A 22,482-nucleotide genomic window follows, 5' to 3' on the forward strand; every position below is an offset into this window, starting at 1 on the left:
GCACTAATATCTCTATCAGAGTGACTGCAGCTTAGGCTGACGACTGATGTTTGGTAAAAGATGAACTTCAAATCAAAGCTCATTCACTGGATTTCTCATTTTAATAGAAGATTTTCAATATTCAAACAATTTCACCAACTTTTCACTATCCATGATATCCTGCCTAAATCCAGGGGTTCAAATCTTCATAGTCTGTGAGAACCTGCTAAGACTGGTCTGGACTGAGATAGTCTGATCCAAAGAGGATTCTTTTCTCGTGTTGACAACAGCAACGGATGACCCCACCCTTGTAGCCAAAGAACAGGTAGCTTGCTGGCTAACTCACCAGGACAGTAAACATCATGTAACCTGAACACTGACACCAAAATTACAAAGATAATTTCAGGTTTCAGTGGGGTTCTGTTTGCAATGTTCCCACTGCATAAAGAGACATTTGAAGGATGTCCTTTCAGCATAATTTTTGGACATCTAATTTTGGTCTCCTGAAGGCACAGAGTGTTGGGTGATTCTCATGATACAACTCTTAGTAAAAATCAAAGACCATTTTATGCACTCTTTTTTTTGTCTTATTCCACAAATCAGGATCTTGTGTCACTACTCAATTCAAATCAGTATATGGGCATACTTTTTTCAGTATTTAAGACATCTAAGGTGCCAGTGTAAGGAGATAAATCCATTCCCAAAACACATTTTTAATATAAATATCAATCTACATATAATAATAATCTAGTTTAAAGTTTTTTTTTTTTTTTTTTTTTTGACAGGAAGCAATCCAATATGCATAAGGGTATCTGGTATTGCCTCAAATTTGTATCATTAGTGTGTACATATTTTGTAAAACAAACAGTTACTACATCACTGTAACATTAAAATATTTTTTCACCTCAGGTTTTTTCAAAACTGGATTTTAAACTGAACTGTATCAAGGAAATACCTGAAACACTATAACTGGATGTCAAACTTTATCAATAAACTAAAACATCATAAGTAATTTTACTCCAAACAACATGCTTTTCAGACGACTACTGAACGTCCACTTACCGCGTCCACAGTAGCTCACTGCAGACGTTAAACAGACGTTCAAATGACGTCCTTTCAGTGTCACTTTTGGATGTCAAATTTTAAGCATATGTTTTATATATGAGTAATATTTTGTTTACATTCATTGTTTTTTTTTTCCATTCTAAAATGGTGATTTATTATCATGTAACAGTAAATTTTCCTGTAGCTTCAATTAGCTCAGCAGCAGGTTTGAAGTGGAAATGTAAAACACCTTTGTATGCATTTGCATTAGCCGTCTGCTGCTGAGAAAATCAAATGAAGCTATAGGAGAATGAACAAGAACAGTTTGCCTCCTTCTGAAACTGGACGACAGTTATGCACAGAAACTTGAAGTGGTATAAAAACAATAACAGTGCCTAAAATGGCTGCAGTTGCAGCAGTAGTGGCAACAGGCCAGTCCAGGGACTTAGCTTTGAAACTGGGGGGGATGCTGGTTCAAACAAGGACCAAAGATGTTTTTTTTTTTTTTTTTTTTGGACAGAAAAGCATCTGCTAAGTGAATTAGTTCTTGTTCTAATGCGATTCAAAATTTGACATAGAAAGGACGTCCTTTGAACATCTGTTTGCGCTGTGGGTAGCTCTTGTAAGGAAGTACTGTGGACATAAACGGACATTCAGTAGACTTTAAAGGAACAGTCTGCACCCTTGGGAGACCAAAGTTAGATGTCAATAAATGACATTAAAAGGACATCCTTTGCTTACTTTATTTTTACAGGACAGTAGGTCTTAAAGAGTGGAACGATGCATCAACAACACAAGCCACTTTTTTTTTTTTTTTTTTTTTCCAGCAGGATGGCTGCAACTTAACAGAAACCCCATGAATCATACTCATCATGAGATACATTAGCAGATATCTCTACTAGATCATCCTGAAATTGTCATTCCTTCCTCAACCTGGTATAAACTTTTTTAACCTTAATGGGACTTTCTTCAATATTTGCATCAATTAAGACGCATGCTCTGTGTTCTTACGGCAGCTGAAAAAATTTCAAGAGAAGTTAGGGGAAATTTGTCGGATTTGTTGCATTAACATATGCAAACCTTCTACCATCTAGAGCTGATTTAAAGTCAATGACTCAACTTTAACTGACATTCTGATCTCACAGATTGAGTTAAATAAAGCTTAAACTGATCTGGACCTTGTTGCTTTTGTTCCACCCAACATTAAACCAAAATAAAGTCTAATATTTGTCTTTTCCATCCATCAATCTAATTCTCAAATAACTACCAGCATGTTTTATGTGTTTGCTTTGGGGCTTTTACAGGAAAGTTTCTATATTGCACATAACATTGGGGAGGCAGAAGGACACGAGTGCAGAAAAGGCTTAAAGATACATAAAAACTAAAGATGCACAGATTAGAGTGCCAGTGAGGGACATCAGCCCCATCAGTTTCTATGCAACAAGGAACATCTCTGAATGGTGAACCCTAAGCTAAACCAGGCAGAAAATCAAACCGAAGTATGTAAGAGAACAAAAAAGAGGATGATAGATTATTTGGTTGTGCACACACAGACTGGATAAATGCTCCTTCATGGGCCTCAACCATGGTTAAAAGGAGCGGCTTTGTAAAGCTTATGCTGTGTTGATATTCAAAGAATTTCAGTTTCTGCTTTACAAACTCTCTGATCACCTTCTGTCGCCATCGCCTGAAATCTGCACACTACCTGCAGCTCTTCATGACAGAAGGACAAAGAGAGAAGTGATCTGAACAGGTGAGGAAGAGTGATCACAAAGAGGAATTCCATAAAAAGGGTGAAAGAAGAAGCTGAGGGCATGTCAAAGCAGAGTCACGTTGGCTTCACAGAAATGGAGTCAGAGTTCGTCACCGTGAACTCGGCAGCTCTGTTGTTGTGTTAGCTCTAAACCTCTGAAGCTCATCCTGTCGTGCAGTGGTGTGTCTGCTGCTGTAAAAACATCCCTGTGAGGATTTCCAGTCCTTGAGAGAGAGAGAGAGAGTCATTGTCAGAGTCTGAAAAGCAGCCTGTCGGCTCAGACCTGCGAGTTCAAGTTTCCACACAGTCACCGTCACATCAGGGACTTCAGATCTGAGAGGGCGAGGAAAAGAGCAAGAGCTTTAACAACTCTGCTCCATCCTGTTTGAGACTTTGAATCCACAGCTAACATCAAACAGACGAGATCTCTGAGCGGGATCCAGAGCCAGCGGCAGGTAGCTCTGGATTTCCACACATTATCAAAACACCAGTTCAGACTTTAGATCAGCAGCTACTGAAAAGCAGATGGGAAGTGTGATGCTGCCCTTGAAAGGATTTTGTACTTTTGTGCAACGTGTGAACATACAGGTATCATGGCTATCTAATGGCAACAGCAGGAAAGAAACACAGATCTCTCTTCTCACGTCTTAGCAGCAAATGCTGTAATGTTGAAATGCTAAGCCCTCGGCTAAGCGTACCAGAGATGCCAAACTAGTTTTCACTGAGGGCCACATCCGCATAATGGTTATCCTCAAAGGGCCAGATGTAACTGTAAGACAGAATAAAAGTTAGATAAATTTACTGTAAAGCAAACACAACTACTCCTTAATATACTCTGATAACCTCCACAGCCTCATAACACAAAAGACATACCAATTTCTCTGCTTAAAGCACAAACATAAATTGGCCTTCCCATATTTCTTTTAACAGCCTTCCATCTGCATCAACTTTTCTTTTCCAATCTTCCAACTTTTATTTGTCACTTCTCAAAAAATGGCACTGATTAAAAACACAGCAATCTAGTGGCAGGATGCCATCACTTTGTGGATAACATAATCAGAAGGCATTATGGGAAACGTAGTTTATGGTCAATGCACACTTTTGACTTATCTATTATATGACAATCAGACCTTTTAAGCTGTCGTGGGCCACGTAAAGTGCTGTACGGTTTTCATGGTGGTGGATCATCTCCATTCATTTCAATGGGACAGAAACATTTGGAACATGCTCAATATATCAAAGAGTGAGAAGGTTGACGATGAGAAAATTGCTGAACATGCTTGATATTTTACAACCCAAACAGTGACAACTGGTTATAGTTTGTTGGATAAGTAGTGTTTCAACCTCGTAAAGAGATTCAATAAGATGAGTCTGGTACCCTTCAAAGACGCTATGAGGAGGATCTGTTTTGCTTTCACTCACCTTGTGGCCCAGAGTCTCCACACATTGTCATAAATTACTTTTAACGAGGCGTGTTTGTTTTGGAAGTAAATTGAGATCGGATCAAAACTATTTTTCTTTGTTCAAGACAACTTTTTACTGGATACAACACGCTCAGGTAAGGTATTCATCAGTACAGTTACATTGTGCTATGGTATGAAATGTTACATCAAGCCGGCTTTCTGTTAGCGACACTGGCAGCCTGGTGCTCTGACACATCTGTAGGCCAATGTGACAACAAGTAAACACTGTCAGTTTGTAAGTAGTTTAGCAGCAATTCATATTTAGCGCAACTGACAGCCTGGTGCTCTAAGACATAAGCGTAATGTGTAACGTTAGTAAATCCTGGTTAGCTATGTCCTGACAGTCATCTACCAAGCAGAGCTAACGTAAACTCACTCTTCACTTTATTGATAGACTCTCAAGTTTGAACAGACCACTGCAGAATAACTGCTGACTGTGGGTTGGGACGAACTTTATCACAAACAGCTTAGCCCTTATGTAATAGGGGGATACAGCCCAAGCTAAAGGCTAATTAGGCACTAACTCGGGCTGTATCACTCTGCCATTTAGCTTTCTTCTGCTTTTCTGACCTTTTTCTTTTTGACAGTTAGGCTCCAGTGTCCCCCATCACTAGAAAATTAATCACAAAAATCATCTTCACCAGAGAAAAACACAGATTTCTATGTTTAATCTTTTCTCTCTACTTAAAATAGCAGAGAGTAAGTGTCGTTTGAAAATAACATGTAACAAGCAATACTGGGGCTCATAATCTCATTTTAAAGTGTTGATTATGATTAGGCATATATCTAGAAGGGAGCCTTTTTCAAGATCACTTTCAAACTCCCCTACTTCTACTTTAAGAGATTACAACACACAGGCTATGTTAATACTGAGCATAAAGGTTATGATGACAGGTAAATAAAAAAGACAGGAACTAAGAGGCCTCAGAGATGATGTGTGAACGTTTTCAGTCTGCAGGCTTTAGAAAACCCATGAAGCCAAATTGACATCAAGAAACCTTAAAATAAATAAAAACAGCAGTATGTTTCTGCTTCAACCTCTCCCCTCCTCTTCTTCTGTCGATCCTTCAGAGGTTTTCCTCCCAGGCCAACATGTCCGCTTTGCTCTCAGGGTGAGACTATTAAAACATAATAACACAGAGTCTTTAGCTCTTAATGGCCTTCTCCATTATCATCCCTCGTTTCACTTCTCTCCTCTTCCCTCGCTTTCTTTGGTGTCTAATGGTTAAAGTGCATTTATGATTGTTTTGGTGCAAAGATTGCTCCATTAAGCTGGCAGGGCGCCACATATTACTGCAGCTAATGACGCTCCTTAGGGAGAATTCTATCCTCCATTCAAACCGCAATGAAAGAGAAATTGGAGAAATAACAAAACACAGCAACAAGAAAAAAACACAGACGGCTGCAAAGTTGTGTTTGTCTGCGGTGTTAAAATGAGGATGAAACTATGATAAGAGCTGTAAAAACAGAGCGCTGCGCTCAATGAGGCAGAGAGAAAGGGGGGTACAGAAGTGTTTGCTCATCCAAATATCCCTTAACAAGCGTTCATGAAAGACAACTCTCCCTGTATGCCTTTCTCTTTCAATCTCCTCCTGCGTGCTAACACGCCCGGACACTTACAGGTGCTAATGAAGTCAGCCTCCCAGGAGAGCAGCTCTCATCTCCAAAGTACACTCCAATTAAAAAGGATGGCGAAAATAAACACCCGCTCCAACAGGATAACGTGCCGGGCTGCCTTCTCTGTGTAAAACCAGCACAGCGTTTTACCTCCCGGCCCTTAGAACACAGCTTTATTAGAGGAAACTGAATTAGCTGAGAAATGTTTACCAGGACGTGTGTGAGGAGGAAGAACGAGTGATGAGACACGTCTCAGCTGCTTTCAATGACACAGGGAAACACAAACCTGACCCTTTTCAACAAACAGATACATCTCAGAGAAATCGACTCTTTTTTTTAATAATGTCCACTAAAAGCTGAAATAACAAATTAATTTGCCAATAATTTGTTGTACGCTCAGCTTTGTATCTGAGATCCTGCAGGTCATTTGTTAAGAAATGACCAGAACATGTGTGAGCTGTTCTGAGGTCCACAGGTGCTTGGCTGCAGCTCTGATCAGACACTCTGCTGCTCTGTCTGACTCTCGTTCAGCAGCACCTCACGGCGGGCGCCTACATGCTCAGACATGCAGATTGACAGATGGTGAGCCGAGGAATCCGTGGAGGGAGCAGCCCCATTAGCAGAGCTAACCTTGAAAGTACGGAGGAGGTTGTGGAGTCGGAGCGAGCCAGCGCTCCCCTGCAGGGAGAGCCAGGCCTGAACATCTTCCGTGCATGAGCTGAGGAAATTCAATTACAGCCTAATGAAGAGTGAGCTGACCTCCCTCACCATCACCACTCTCCTCACGCCTCATCTTCCTCCTCTCCTCACGCCTCACAGCCGGCTGGAGCTCATCATGACTGGAGCTGAGCAGGTTAGCGGGTGTAACTGCTTCCACCGACACCGCTGCTATCTTCGTCTCACCTCCTCCTGTAATTATTAAACTGCTCTCTTCTCTTCAGGCTCCTGTCAGTCCTTTTCATGATGAGCTTTCACATTTTAACACGATTATCTCCTCTATAAGACTCTTTACGTCCACCTGCACATTCACTCTTTAATGTTTCACTGCAGTGGTTTCTGACTCAGAGGGATCAGGCCTTTTATAAAACTTTCTGAACCTCTGTCATCTGGAGCCCCTCATTTAAAAAGCAGGGCTCTGTTTCAAAAACATCATCACAGCCTTTAAGGGGATTTACTCCATGCCAGCAAGCCAATCCATCAATGAACTTGTTTTTCTGCCAGATTCTCCGACAAAAACCCTCTTAAACCAACAAGTGGACAGCACTGCTTTTAGAGCTTTGGATTCAGCATTTCAGTATCCTATAAGTGCATAAACACACAAATATCACCATGGACTTAAAAGGCTTTCATGGTGAACTGTGATTAGCAGCGGTTAAAACGTCAGTTGATTTGTTGCAGCCATGGCCCAAAAGCAATACTATTTAGGATGGGACCAGGTATTATTCCCTGGTGCCAAAGGAGGCCACCATCAGATACGTGACCAACAAGGCCTACCACATCTTCTCCCACCTGAGCTGCCTGGCACAATGCATGGCATGGACCCACTCCTGTTCCTACCTTGAAGGCCCTGCCAGGACATTTTCTTAACTCAGAGACCCTGCTGAGACCTGTTTTCCCAAGCCCCTGCCCAGACCTCTTCCTCGCTCAGGGGAACATGCACAACATGGTGGTTCACGACCATTGTAACAACGGTGTACTGTGGTATGCACTAGCTCAAAGTGAAGTGTGACGTCAGTGCTTCCACTGAAAATGCCAGCTTACTGTTTTATGGCAACAGTGTCGGCAGTGTTTCAGAAAAATTCCACTCTGTAGGCTGCTTTCATAAGTTTGCGTTTTAGGTTGGATAAAACACCGTTTCTGTGTTAACACAAGGCTGAAATGCAACAAAACTTTTGCATTTCACCCTAAAACTGTTGTCATGTAAACGGCCCCTCATCTTTGCTCAGAAGCAAGTTCCAAGGCCTGCCAAGGCCTCTTCCTAGCTCAGAGGCCCTGTGGGGACTCAATCCTTGCTCAGAAGCATGCCCCAAGGCCCTGCCAAGACCAGTTACTTGCAACAAGGCCCTGCCCAGTCCTCTTCCTAGCTCAGAGGCCCTGCTGAGACTTAATCCTTGCCCAGTAGAAAGCCTCATAGCCTTGTTAAGACCTGTTACCCGACCAAGGCCTTCTCTAGACCTCTCCCCAGCTCAGAGGCCCTGCTGAGATGCAATCCTTGCTCAGTAGAAAGCCCCATAGCCTTGCTAAGACCGGTTACTTGCACCAAGGCCTTGTCCAGACCTCGACCTATCTCAGAGGTCCTGCCAAGACTCCTTGCTTGGAAACCTTGCCAAGATCTGCTCCTCACTTGTCTGTGATAGCTGTTCTCCATCCTCTTTGCATCATTCCTGCCATGTTTGCCATGTTTGCTCTATGTAAGTGTTTTTGGTATTTTGGATTACTTTGGTTTTATAGCTATGTTTAGTTTTTCTGCAGTTGGGTCCACCCTCTATGTTGGTCCAAGAACCTGACAGGAATCAGCTCAAAGAAACACATGAGAGGCAATCTAGACAAGAGAGAAACACAAGGATGGGAGGTTAGACTAAGCAAGACAAACAGGGAGCGAGAGGTTCAACATAAAACGGGAAACACACAAGATTTGACCTGAAAAGACAAGGATCACTAAGAAGACGTAACAGATAACTTACGACACAAAGAAACACACACATCAAAAAGGCCAAAACATGACACAAGATCTGATCAGTCTGGACAGCCTGAAGGTGTGGATGGTGACAGTGTGGTCAGGAATATCCTGATAGCTCATTGTCTCTGTAGGGCACGCCATGCTGTATCCCCTAAACTGACTCCTGGCTTGTCCTATTAGCTTTTCTCAGGTTGAAACACAACTTATATTTTCTCTCTTAATGCCTCTGTTGTCTTGCTACAGCTCTTTTCCCTCTTAGTTTTTTGCCACCTCTGCGCCCATGTGCGTGGAAAACATTGACAGGGAATTTCCAGAGGTTTTAGATGATGAGTGGTACTCTGACTCAGAACATGGTGTAAACATAGCATCAACAATAGCAACAGAGTCCAAGCTAAAGTCTGCAACTCCACCATGAAAATCAGTCCAGAGGGAAGACCTCTAGAAGAAAAAATCTGAAAAGTTCAGTTATAAAACCATAAAACCTAAAAAGGAAAGAATGGACAGGAGTGATGATAGCATATGTGCTAATATGCTCCTTCAACAGTATGTACCAACTTTTCCAAGAACCCCCCTGAGCCTAAGGTCACCTCCTGAAGGTTTCTATCAGCAGTGGTAATTTAAAAGCATGTCTGAAATTGCAAAACACATTAAACACGTATGTGTATGACCAACTGTTGAACTGAATCAAACTTCAGTTCAGATCTCAAACGTCATGTGAGCTAATCTGCTGAATGCTTTTCCATCACTGCTGCCAAAAGTTTAACAATCCAGCTCCTGTTCTTATTTAGAAACCAGCTCCTATTCCTACACAGAATGAAAAATGATAGAAATAATCTGATTAAGGTCTCATGCATTGCTGCCGCTTGCAGTACTGAGCTTCAGGCTCTGGACTCTTACAGAAAGATGATGTCCAGCTCAGAAGAATGTAGAGTCAGTGAGGAGTAAATATATGACCTGAATCTCTTCTTTTACATTTCTATTACAAGTCACACCCTTTTTTTTCCCCGCAACTTAATTACTTCATCTCTCCCTCTCTGGCTTCATTATTTCTCCTGCACATTAATCATCTCCTCCACAGTGACTGCATTTCATCTTTCTGAAGAAAAACACCAAGTGGGCTTCCAAGTATACAGAAGTAATCACAGATTGAGATATCTATGGCTGTAACCCTTAAATTTGATAACAGAGCTGGTATATTGATCATTTGTTGGACTCTATTTCAGAAAAAGCATCTCTTCCTGTGGTTTCCCCTGACATGGGTCTAATTGACCCCATCAGGGGCCGGACAGTGGCGCGATAATTGGACGATCAATCTGCACGCAGTGACAGGATTTCTGAGGCAGGAGGTAAGGCTGCAGGGAGGGATGGCCTCCATCACACAGCACAGTTAACCATGATGGATCCATCTGGGCCTGCTCTGTCCCCGCTTTAATGAAACTCTGCCATGAAGACGTCGAAGCCCAATAACATGCCAGAGAGCAGAAATGAAAGGGAAATATGGAGCTGTCTGTGGAAGGCTAAATATTTAGGAGACAACAGATTTATGAGAGTTTCAGGATTCTCTAATAACACAGGCAAGTGTTTACTCTGTGAACTCTGGATATATCTTACACTGAATGAAGAGGGAATATTTCATACTGGTTCATAAACTATTGAAAAATACTGAGCATCATTAAAAATATTTACAGAAGACAGTCTTGCTTGCCTTGAGCCCAGCTGCATTTTTAAATCCTGAGAGACAAACAGAGTCTGGTTCATGAGTGTTGATGTGTTCAGGTACAGACTTCAGAAGCTGTCCTCACCACATCAAACCTCCAAGTCAACAAAAGCTGAGTGTAACATTTACTGAAAAATTCACGTTGTGAATTTCAAGCTGTGTTCAGTGAGTCCAGTCCCAGATAATTTCCCAAAGCTGGATTAACATCAGGAGTTCTGCTGCATCCCTTTAATCCTAATTTCTGCTTTGAGGTCATGCAACTTGTCAGAACTTCTTTAAATCAAATTTATTAGATTTTTTTCCCCCATGTTTTTGGGTCGTGCAAGTTTTTGAGCTCAATATAGAGTCATGGAAAAAAAATCATTAGACCATTTCTTACTGGTTCATTTTAATGCCTGGTACCACAAAAGGTACCTGAAGAATACAATGAACATAAAAAATGCAGCTGGTTACATAATATTTAATGTCATATTTGACATGCTTAAGCTTTATTGTACTCTTAGGGTGTATAAGAGTAACCTGACACGCCAGACGAACAGTTTCATATATCAGCCACAGAAATATTTCACTAGTCCATCTGGGAAGCAGCTCTTCGGATTTGTTTTCAAAGGTGGGACCTTCAAAAAAATCAGCAGCGGGTGATTGGGAGACTGTACTGATTGACATACATACACAGGGCACAAGAGAAGCTCTTAATCAACAAGAGGCAGAGGAAGGCCTGGTTAGTCTTTGCTAGGGATCACAAGGATTGGATTCATTGATGAATCTAATAATTAGCAGCTTTTTGACTCTATTAAGAGACACTGAAACATTCTCAGAGGTGTTTTCCCAGCATCCTCTTCCTTCCATAAACTTTATAATTAAGGATGCAGCCATAATAACATTCTCCTTCAGTTTATCTCAGTTTGAATACTGTCAATATCAGCCCCAATTCTGGAAAACATGCCGCCAATGTTAGAGCCAGAGGCAACCATATTGGGTAATGGGTTGAAGATGAATTCTGGTGATGGCTGACTACTAGGGATGGGTACCTTTCACATTTGAAACAATACGATACCGATTCCCGGTATCTGGCAATCGGTATCGGTACTCGATGCTATCAATATTCTGTACTTTTTTGTGTTGATGTGGTAAAAACATCAGTATGTTTTATAATAAAATGTTAATTCTTTTTCTATTTAACACATTTATTCTTCAAAATATAACCTTGCAATGCTGTGTTCATGTCCAACACAGAAAATCACCTACTCTTCCACTCCCTCACAGTCACAAGGATACATTGAGGTACCTACCTTTTGGTTTTATGTGAATCGGTACCCGGTACTTTTGACAGAATTCGGTCGGTACCAATAAAAGTACCTAATTCGGTACCCATCCCTACTGACTACTGTTTAAATTCATCAGACTGAAGACGTGAAGACACCTGATGGGAAGGAGGGACTTCACAGCTTTCTGCTCTTTAGAAGCTGCACCATACCGACGTCTGTTAGAGGAGAAGTGAGTCCTCAGCCCCTCCACTGATGGATCTCTGCCCTGATGACGGCTGAATGTCAGAAGAAAAAAAGGTGGAAGCTCATTCTCTGATTGAGAGACTGACAGTGACATTTACCGCTGCCAACAATGGTCCTATGAGTAAAGTCGATCAGAGCAGCAGAGATTAGCAGGAGAGTAGGAGCTGGGTCAGTGACATGACAGCCAGCAATCCCAGCAGCCTCTGCAGCTGACGGATCTGTCAGAGTCCGCTTTAAGAGCTCTGTTGATCTCATCCCTGCTGCAGGTGGAGATCACACACTGCCTGTTCAGGAGGAGAGGAAGCAGAGCGAGAGGAGGGTGATGTGGGGGAGTACAACCCAACTAGTGAGTGAGCACAGCTGGTATCATCACTGAGGGTTTGTTAAGGATGGGGGATGGGTAACTCCCACCTACGACCCACCATCATAAAAATATTTTTCATTCGTACAACCAAAAAATCACCTAATAACAGGATGTTGCACAATCTGCAGTTTGTGCAAACCCTGAAACACCTTTGACATTTAATGAGAAAGTTTGAAGGTTAAAAATAAACTGGACTAGAGTCGAAATGCAGAGAAAACACATCATTAGGAGGACAACAAAGGTCTGAACAAATAGCCACAAAAACACCAATAACAACATTCCAGCTCAGCACGGAGACTGTAAGCAAAAAACACTCCCACAGCTATGGACAAACACACATGAAAAGGTGTTAAAAAGGAGAGGAAGAAACTCGACGGGAGGATGTAACACAGTGTAGATGTCGAGAAGGATGGAAGCACTGGAGACAGCAGGTTAAAAGAAGCAGGAGAGAAAAGGAGCAAAAATAGATGTAAATAAATCTAAGAGGAGATAAAAACAGCAGGTTTCAGGGTTTGCATGATATCTGTGAGTCAGACAGCAGCCTGGATGAGCAGAGAGAAGAGGAATAAGGATGTTTTTCAAAAAAGAACAGGAAGTACTTTCAGGACATTGGTGTACGTTTGTGGGAGGAACAGATAATCAGACTCATCTCTCCAATCTCAGGTGAGATTTCTTCCAAACGCTCTGAATCAGAGCAGATTGTTCAGGAGAGTGTGTGAAGCCTCCTCCTCCTAACAGGTTGCATTATTTGGCTTCATTCTGAGCTATTTAAAAACAACAATGAAGAGGGTTTTCATCTGCTGCCTGACCATATGTGGGTGATGATATTTGTTTCTCCCTTTCTTTGTTTTGCAGAAATGCTGAACTGAGCTGCAGGGATGACGTTTGTAGAGTTTGTCTCAATAATGATGCTTTCATAAATGTTTCAAGGAGCAATCACCCTTAGTTTTAATCTTGTCAGGTTTTCATCAGTTTAATTTTTTGTTCGAGCTGTAGCCTGTTAATACAGAGCCCCTAAAGGGACATAAGTGGAAAAATTAAAAATGTGTTTTTTTGTGTGAAAGTTTTTATTTATTTTTTGCTGCCTATATCCCTTAAGGAGCTCTGTATGCTAATCCTGTATTTTTAATACTTGCAAATAAATGCTTTTTATTTGAGTGTGGACTCACATTTCATGCTCTCCTGCTGCATTGGCAGTGCCCTGGTCGAGGCACCATCAACAGATCGATTAATGCTAAACAAAGGGTTATGTTGGTGTAATTGACAGGGTTCCAGAGAAAGACAGGACTCAACTTTCCATGGCAAAAGTCAAACAACTTCTCAAACATCTATGTCCATGCAGTGTGCACCCTGATCGATTGCTAATCAGCAACTTGTCTCCCTCTCTGCAGTCAGTATTCACAAATCATGATCCATCTATATTACTGAAAAGAGATTTTCTTCAGTAGACTGGGCATGTTCTGAGAAAAATAATTTCTTCACTATCCAAATCTAAAAATGATCAGTGTGTTATTTTTGAAGAGCAGTAGATTTTTAATGTGTGTCAATCACATCACAAATATTCTGCAGGTGAACCAAAAAGGCTCCCTGCATAATAAGTGTTTCAATAAAAGATCTTAAGTGAACTCCTTAAAAGTGCCAGATAGAAAACAGAGTACTTGAAGGAAAGGGCTTGAATGAATTGATATGAGGTCTGGTTCATATTAAAACCTTTGTGCTGCTGATGCGGAGAGTATGGAAGGTGTGTGTCAGGGCACTGGGTGTTAAAAAAGGCACAAAAACATTTTAGTTCAGTGTTACTGTCATAATCACCCTGCACGCACAGTCAGTGCAGCAGACAGGCGGCAGAGAGTTTGGTACATTTGGAAACATTTAGCCACCAAAATCACAAATCACAGCCTTTTGTTCAATTGCAGTTCAATTAATGCAGCATTAACAACCACAGTCTAGGTGAAAAAGAGTGTTATCAATATCCCTTGCAAGCAAAACTGACAAAAGTGTTTTTAACCTGACCTCCTGGTTTTATTTTACTTCCTGTGCCAGCCACAAACACAGACAGAATGTAGTTAATCCACGAAGCTCAAGAGAGGAGGACCTGTACAATAACTCCTCATTTCACCACATAGATAAAGTCTCACCTGGCTGCTTGGAGATTTGCACGGTGCATGGAGATGCTGTTTGATTTAGGAGCTTTCAAGCTGGTTTAACAAAGTGGTGATTGTGTTCAGTCATAACATCTGTATGATTACTGAAGTGTGGGGATGATACTGGCCTGCTTAGTTTTTTTCTAAGAGCAAATGTGGGAAGTTGCAAACCCTCTTCCATCTTATATATCCCCAAGTGGTATCCTGACCTTCAAACTAGTGAGTTAGTCAGGATTAGTTTCTGTTTCACATCATTAGAACATGAATATACTCTCAGACGCAGCTCAACAACTGCAGGCTGTCTCAAAGTCATTAACAGACCCCGCTAAAACTCACTGGTTGCTAGGGCTGGGATGATTCAATTTAAATTGCGATTCTTCTATAGTTTTGATTTTTGCAATTTTTAGTTTGCTTTCTTGACACCAGACCATGGGAAAAAGTTAAACGATGATCATCACGTCTACAGACTATATCAGGAGCCATATTTTCCCATAAAATGCACCTCATGCAAGTCAAAGAGAAACAGTTCACCCTCTGCTGGAGAAAAGTGGTAACTTTTTTCCAATCCAGTTTATAAACAAAGACTGAGATGACAAATTTGCATATGAAAAAGATTGATTTTTGGCAAAGAATCCCAATTTTGATATTGTGAAAAAAAAATCCTGATATATCCATTTTCATTTATTTCTCCCAATGACTATTGGTATGAGTGATTAAAAAAAGGAGTGTTTGTGTTAATTATAAAAAAAAAAATAAAAATAACTTTGATAATAATAATGAAAACTAGTTCCTTAATATCAGGGAACTGAGGAGCTCAAGTTAAGAAGTTTCCAATCAGACTGAAACCCAGTGCTGCAGTTAAGATGCTGGGTATTATGACAGAAGGGCCCCAATTTATTCAGACTATCAAAGGTCATTAAATTGCGAGGCCATGCATGTAGGAAACACTCACTCCAGCAGGATTATTTAACTGAAAACAGATATTTTTATGCATCTTTTTGTAACTTCTGCATCCATTTTTAGATATAAACCTGTTCTTTTGTAACTTGAGCTCTAAATGGTTAAAATTTCTTCTAAAAGTTGAACGAGCAGTGTGTTCAGGAGTTTTTTAAACTGAAGAGAAAGAAAGAGATGGAGCACAGTGGGAGGTAAATATATATAGAAGACGCTCCAGATGAAAGCTATCTGACCCCCGCCATGAATGTGATGATCCTGCACACACCACCAGCTCCACGCTCTGCTCCCCTCTTCTCTGTGTTTCTTTTCACCTAAAAACTCATCTTCAGCTCTGTCTCACACCTTCACAGCTCTCATGTTCCTCTGATTATGAGAGGGTAAAATAACCCACAGGCCTCCAGAGAGGCTCCGGAGCCCAGAGAGGAAAGTTTTCTGCATAAATAGAACAGAGAGGAAACTTCAGCAGACAAATATAAATCATCAGGTATTCTTTGGAGTCAGATATGAAACGTTGTATTAATTATGACTTTAAAAGCCAGAGAGGAGGCCGCGGCTCTGCAGCGAGGCTATAATTACACAACGTAGAGACTCTGTACTAATTAGCACCTCAGAAAATAAAACTGCAGTCTGAAAGCATCTCATCAATAGTTTATCTTCCTCATGGTGGCTGTGAGGTATGAGAGGAAACAGCATTAATTAATGAAACAGGGCATCAATTACCGCCAGAGACAATTCATCAGCACTGACACGAGTGACAGAGACACTTTGATGAAATGTGAGTCTACAGCTCACGTCGTCACACCACAGGTCCTTTATTCAGGACAGCACAGCAACCAGCACCACGCAGAGCTCCCACTGTGTCAGGGTTAATGACCTGAGATAACTTTGAGAGTCAGAGAAAAGCTCACAGCGTTCAGGTGGAAAAAGACGAAAGACGGAAAAAAAGTATTTTAGAGGATGAGGTCTGTTTGATGGAGTATGAAAACAAAGTTTATAAAGACCAGGATCACTCTCATCAAATAATAAGTTATCTTAAGGAGTACTGATCTGATCTGGGAGCTCCCTGCCTTTCCATGTGCTGATATGGAATGCCAAATACTGAGGCAGGGAAAGCACACCTTCCCTCTTTTCCATACATGAGAAACCCCGCAGCTGGGCAGAAGGATCTCTTTCATGTGCTAACACAAAATGTCAAGACAGGTAAATCATCAGCAAAGACTCTGGGGGTAGCGAACGTAATGAGCTTTAATGTTAACAGTGGAACTCTAAAGCTTGAGAATGGGAGAGCACACTTCCTCTCTCTTATTCAAGAGAAGTCTGCAACAGGGAGAGCAGCAGCGGAGAGCCCCAAGAATAAACAAAATGGTCAGTTAAAGTCATGACTTTGAGGTGTGCACATTGACCCAAAAAGTCCAGGCAGGGAGAGCAGCAGCCAAGTGCACTGCCTTTATCTATCAGTGTCAACTGTGAAATGCCAAAGAGTGATTACGGAAGAACAGCTGTCCCATCCTCCAGCACATGTACCAAATGCAAGGGCAGGGAGAGCAGCAGACATCCTGGGTTCAGATGAGCAAGAGCATCAGTAATGACAATAGAATACCAAAGCTTGAGAAAAGGAAAGAACATCTCCCTTCTCTTTCATGCATGAGAAACCTGAGGCAGGGAGAGCAGCAGCAAAGATTTTGGAGGGCACATCTCTCTACACTTACTCAAAAGTAAAGGCAGGTGGAGCAACAGCAAAGAACACCAGGTTTGTAATACATTTATCATCGGTGACAGGGGTAGAATGCAATAGCTTTTGATGTAGGAAGTTGCACCTGTTCCATGTCTTCTGCAAATATACCAAAAGGGAGGGCAGTGAGAGCATCAACAAAGATCTCATAGGGTTTAGAAAAGAGAAGGCATCAGTGAAAACAATACAAAGCCAAAGCCTGAGGCAGGGAGAGCACACCTCCACTCTCTATCATTCATGAAAAGCCTGCCGTGGAGCAGGACAGACATTGAGGATCCAGAAAAGAATATGCACAAATGACAACAATACATTGCCAAAGCCTGAGGCAGGGAGAGCACACTTCTAAGACAACAACTTTATTTACTTCCAGTATAGATGGAAATGTGACAAAGATCTTGATTTTTTGATCATAAAAATAAGTATTTAATGTGTGTTTTTATTCAGTAACAGACTGGTGGAGCTGTGGGTTTACACCATCTTGGAAACACTTCAGTTTTTTTCCTTCTGTCTGTTATTAGGTGTTGATTTAATTGGTCCATCTGTTTCAGATTAATGATGATCAACATATTCAGAATAAAATAGAATGTGATCCACATCCTGGTCTGTTGTTTTTTGCATTGGTGAACAATAATGGAAAAAAAAGCAGGTGAACTTCAGCAGGAACACATAAAGACATCCAACAATAGGCTGAGGCTGACACTTTAGCAGACAGTCTAATAAAAACACACCCCTCTCTTTCTCTCTTTCTTCATATATTTTTAGTGCATAATTTAATATCAAAGGAAATGGAGAAGTGAGCAGGAAATTATGCGTCTCACAGACCGTGGATCCAGGCCTCATGATAAATATCTCTTCCCCCTCCTGTTCTCAGACCTGGCTGATGATATTGCACTTGCCCTTCGATTTGTTATGTAAGGCCACAGAGTTCAGTCTGATGAGAATACAAATCCACAGAGTCACACGGTGATCCCATCATCACCATCTGCTCAGAGGTCAGAGCGGCTTTTAGATCCACCAACAATCAGGACGATGGGATTCTACCTCATGTACCCACATCCATCCACAAGGGGAGCTCATCTGGATTACATTAAGAAGGATAACAGCTTACTAAATAGGAAGCAGCTGATTTCACTGACAGGTAGCGGGGTTTAACTCCTCCTTTACGCTTTCATTTGATGACAGTTTGCATCCTGCAGCCTTTGCTTCATTACACCTCTTCCAAAACCAAAATGCTATATTGCTAACACACCTTCCATATTTACACACTTTATGTGTCATTAAAAACCCCTGTACTATAAAGAGGTTCAATAAATTCACCATGCACACACAGTTAAAGCAGAGCTGTGCACTCAGCACTGCTTTCCACTCTAGTCGAGGTAAAACTTGTCAGACTGAGCCTCTCAGAGTCATTTCTCAGGTGTGTTTTTGTGTGTTTTCACTCTTTTCTCTGTCTGTGTGTTTTTATGATGATGTACAAAAAACTTAAGTGTGCTGAGATCACACTTGGATGGCTGCAGGAGCTTTCTTCTGGTTATTTTTCATCCTGGAAGGCTCATTATTTGTGCAACCACACAAACAAGTGAGTCACTGTTTGTGGAAGGAGTGGAAAGAAAATGCAACAGTTATTATCCCAGAGCAGGAGCTGTGTGAGTATGTGCAAGTGAGTGTGTGTCTTCTGTACCTTTGTCGCTGAAGTCGTCCACCAGGATGATCTCTGCGATGAGCTGTGGGGGGGAACGGTTGAGGACGCTGTGGACCGTCCTGAGCAGAGATGACCAGCCCTCATTGTGGAACGGGATGATGATGCTGGTGTTGGGGAGCTTCTCTGAGTACAGCTTCTGTTTACAGCTACAGAAACACATGAGAGCATGTAAAGACATGAGGAGGAGGAGGAGGAAGACTTGGCTTCATTATCTTGTTCAACAATCAGCAGATTTTCAGCCGTATGGCTCGGGGGAGTGTTACACAGTATATGTTGGCTAAGGCTTTATTTTGGCCCAGTGAAATATTAATTATTACTCTCCTTCACAGAATCACTCCAAAGAAAACACCACAATGTCCTGTTTGTTTCACTTCACGATCAAAATATATACTTTAATTCTTCCAAATCCTTTTGACAAGCATTTGATTTTGTTCAGATTCTAAGTGACAGTAGTCGCATTTTCATTACACCTAGGATTGTGCAAAAACCTAAATATTGCAAAAAAAAAAAAACAGTAACGGAAACACCACCATGTCTAAAAACCTCTCACATTTGGATAAAAAGTTTTTAAGATCTCATGAGGTAGTTTTTCAGAAGTCTCTCCATATTGAAGCTCATCACAAAAGTGCTATGGAAACATATTTTTCCCAGTCTGTGAACAACAGACACACCTCCCTCACCTCCTCAGCCACAATCCTTTCCCAGAAGCCTGTAGTACACCACAACACATATGGACTCAGGCGTTCATATTTTATCAGCTCTTCTGATAGTTGTGTGTTCAGCTGATATAGGTGTTTCTGACTGTCAGTGAAGGCATCAGGAAGGCTGTGTGTTGATCAGTCATAGACTGTATAAAATATGAACATAGTCTCTGTGACATCACTTGTCTGTTCCTGATGCAGAGTGATGAAGCTGATTGTTGGTGGAGGCCACATTGGATATGACACTGAGCTGAGCCTCTAATTGGACAAACTCATGATCCCACTATCTTCTAAACCACTGAGTAACAACCCCCTACTCATAAAGTGTGTACTGATAGTAAAGTTATCATTTCAGAGCCATTTTTTGAACCAGGTTGTGCATGATTTGTACCTCCGACAAGGAAGTTGTGTTTTTAGGAGAGTTTTTCTGTTTGTTTGTCTGTGAACAACACAACTCAAAAAGTAACAAACAGAGCTTGATGGAATTTACAGGAAACGTTCACAATGGGACAAGGCAGAAGTGATAAAATTTTAGAGGTGATCTGGATCACTGTCTGGATTCAGGTTTTTTTTTAAGGATTCTATATCATTATGAGATAGGGCCGTTTTCACTATATGTGTCTATAACTCCATGATAAATGGTCGGATTGCTTTGCAAAACAATACAAGACAAGGTCACCATAATTTCTGACAGATGTAAAAGTACGATCCAGATCCTGGCAATATTTTGGATACTAAGACCCGGAGTATGAAATATGTACTGGTTCTTCATGATTTTCAACACTGTCAGGTAACAAATTATTGTACTAACCTGCAACTAACAACAAATTGTTGCAGACAGTCTGCTGAAAGGGAGTATAACATTAAAGAAGGACTAAAGTGCCATGTGACAATCATGTTACGCTTGGTGGAGGTCTGTGCTCTCTGAGTGCTTTTCTAGTTTTAATGCAGTTAAGTCTGTTTTTTTTTTTTGCTGGGGGTGTATGTGGTTTCTGGTCTTTCTGCAGCCAGCCTCAAGCGGATTTTGGTAAACACCAACTTCTAGCACTTTCACATAGGCTTCATTTTTCTAAACTGGATATTGCCTCTTGGTCACAGAGCAGCAGGAGGGAGGGCCTGAGGTGTGTGAGTGAGTTAGAGACTAGGAGAGCTGGAGATGATGATTTTCATTCAATATTTTGTTCCAACCTGTTTTGAGTTGGCGTGGTCATAGCCAACAGTGACCAGTGAATAAAAACAAAAGTGTTTGCCAGTTGGCATCGCCATCATTGCAGCGTCCCAACAGACGTTACAATATTTTAACGTCCCTTTGCTTTCGCCTGTTGACAACTTCAGCAACTACGGTGACGGCCATCAAAATGACAGTTCAGCTCTTAAAATGTTTGGGAAACCCATGGTTACTGCTGGTTACGATCCTCCTTCCTTCTCCAGTATTCAGCAAATTGAATCTTGCAGAATATTTTACTCAAGTTGTGCACATTTCTAGTCGTAAAGGAAACACTGGCAAAGGCGCAACTGTATTTCATCGAGACTTCAGAACTATCACTTTTATTTTGCGAGAAAGTGTCACGGGAACGCAGCCAGTGAATAATAGAATAGAAGCTTCAGAATGCAGAGGAAATGCTCATTTCACATCGTGTTGTGCTCTCAAACATCAACCCTAACAGAGTGCTCCTCTTTTAATAAGACCTAATGAAGTGAGCGACCTGCTCCTTCACCCTCCTCTCCTTTCTGTCTTTGTTTTTCTCTCGCTGAGGGGTGAAGGAGGATCTGAAGAGACACTAATTATCTCTGCCTCTTTCAGGTCTGTCTCTGTCCTGAACCCCTGAATGGGAGCAGTTGGGGGTCTCGGCCCTGGGAGGATTGATGTGTGGCCTGGTTGTCAGACATCTGTCACTCTTCTGTCACTTTGACCAATCAAACACACACAGACCTGTTCTCCTCATCCGTCCTGCTCCCTTCCCAAACCCCACAGAGAGGAGGAGGGTGGGCGCTTGCTGTCGACCTGACAAATCATTCTGAGAGAGGATTTCAGGGCTGGACGGTTTGGATATTAGCCTGTCCTGTTAGACTCTGATGGCCTCGGGCTGCTGGGTGTATAATTGAGCTGAGATTTCAATTTCCATCACAAAGATGTCCAAAATATAATCTGTGAACGAGAGCTACCTGTCTCTCTTTTCAGCTCCTCTGGCTTGTCCCCTCACATGGAGGACGGGCTGAGAAAAAATAGATGGTTTCATAAAGTACTAAATTCAAACTGAAGATATTTCACCTCTTACAAGGTCTCACGCTGCAAAAAAAACTGAAATCTTATCAAGTGTTTGTCTTGTTTTCCAGTAGAAAATGTTGTTTAGACTTAATATGAGCCACATTCTCCTGACGAGTCTAGAAAAATGTCATTTCAAGTTATTTAAAGACAAAAATGAGGTCTGAATTGCTTGTAACTAGTTAAAATAAAACTGCCAATGGAATAAGAGAAAAGTTACTTGTATCAAGACATTATTCTAGTTTCAAGCAAATTGTCAAGCAATTTTTTCTTGTTCCATTGGTAGATTATTTTACATGTTACAAGCAATTCGGACCTCATTTTAGTCTTTAATGAACTTAAAACAAGACATTTTTCTGGAATGACCAGTTGAATATGGCTCACTTCAAGTGTAATACGACAATTTTTACTTTTAATAAGACAAAAACACTTGATCAGATTTCAGTTTTTTGCAGTGTACATACCGAACTGTGACCTCAAATCTAAGATGTAGCTAATTGGGGCTTGGGAACTGAGGTATAGAGAGAACTGTGACATTGAAACTTAAGTATGTATCAAACTTTGACCTCAAAATTGAAGTATGAATCAAGTTGTGATTTCAAAAGTAAGATGTGTAGCCAATTGTGACCTAGGAATGAAGGTATTCACTGACTTGTGAAATATGTACTGAAGACACATACTGAACGAACTGTGACCATAAAAACAATTGTGACATCAAAACTGGGATTAAGAGATTATTCTAGTTTCAAGCCAATTTTCTAGCACATTTTTCTTGATCCGTTGGCAGATTTTTTTTTACTTGTTCCAAGCAATTCAGCCCTCATTTTTGTCTTTAAACAACTTGAAACAAGG

The 22,482-nt window shown here is 41.2% G+C and overlaps 1 protein-coding gene across 1 annotated transcript in view; it reads right to left on the minus strand.

Moving 5' to 3' along the window:
• LOC141791872 (polypeptide N-acetylgalactosaminyltransferase 10-like) overlaps positions 1 to 22,482 on the minus strand; it is a 113,546-nt gene that overhangs the window by 39,637 nt on the left and 51,427 nt on the right. Inside the window, exon 4 of the mRNA XM_074672567.1 lies at positions 18,643 to 18,809. Coding sequence (XP_074528668.1) covers positions 18,643 to 18,809 — 167 coding nt within the window. The remainder of the gene's footprint in view (positions 1 to 18,642; positions 18,810 to 22,482) is intronic.

Source organism: Halichoeres trimaculatus, unplaced genomic scaffold, assembly GCF_033239565.1.
Source record: "Halichoeres trimaculatus isolate MK-OKI-2021-1 unplaced genomic scaffold, fHalTri1.1 fHalTri1_scaffold_6, whole genome shotgun sequence".
NCBI classification, from domain to species: domain Eukaryota; kingdom Metazoa; phylum Chordata; class Actinopteri; order Labriformes; family Labridae; genus Halichoeres; species Halichoeres trimaculatus.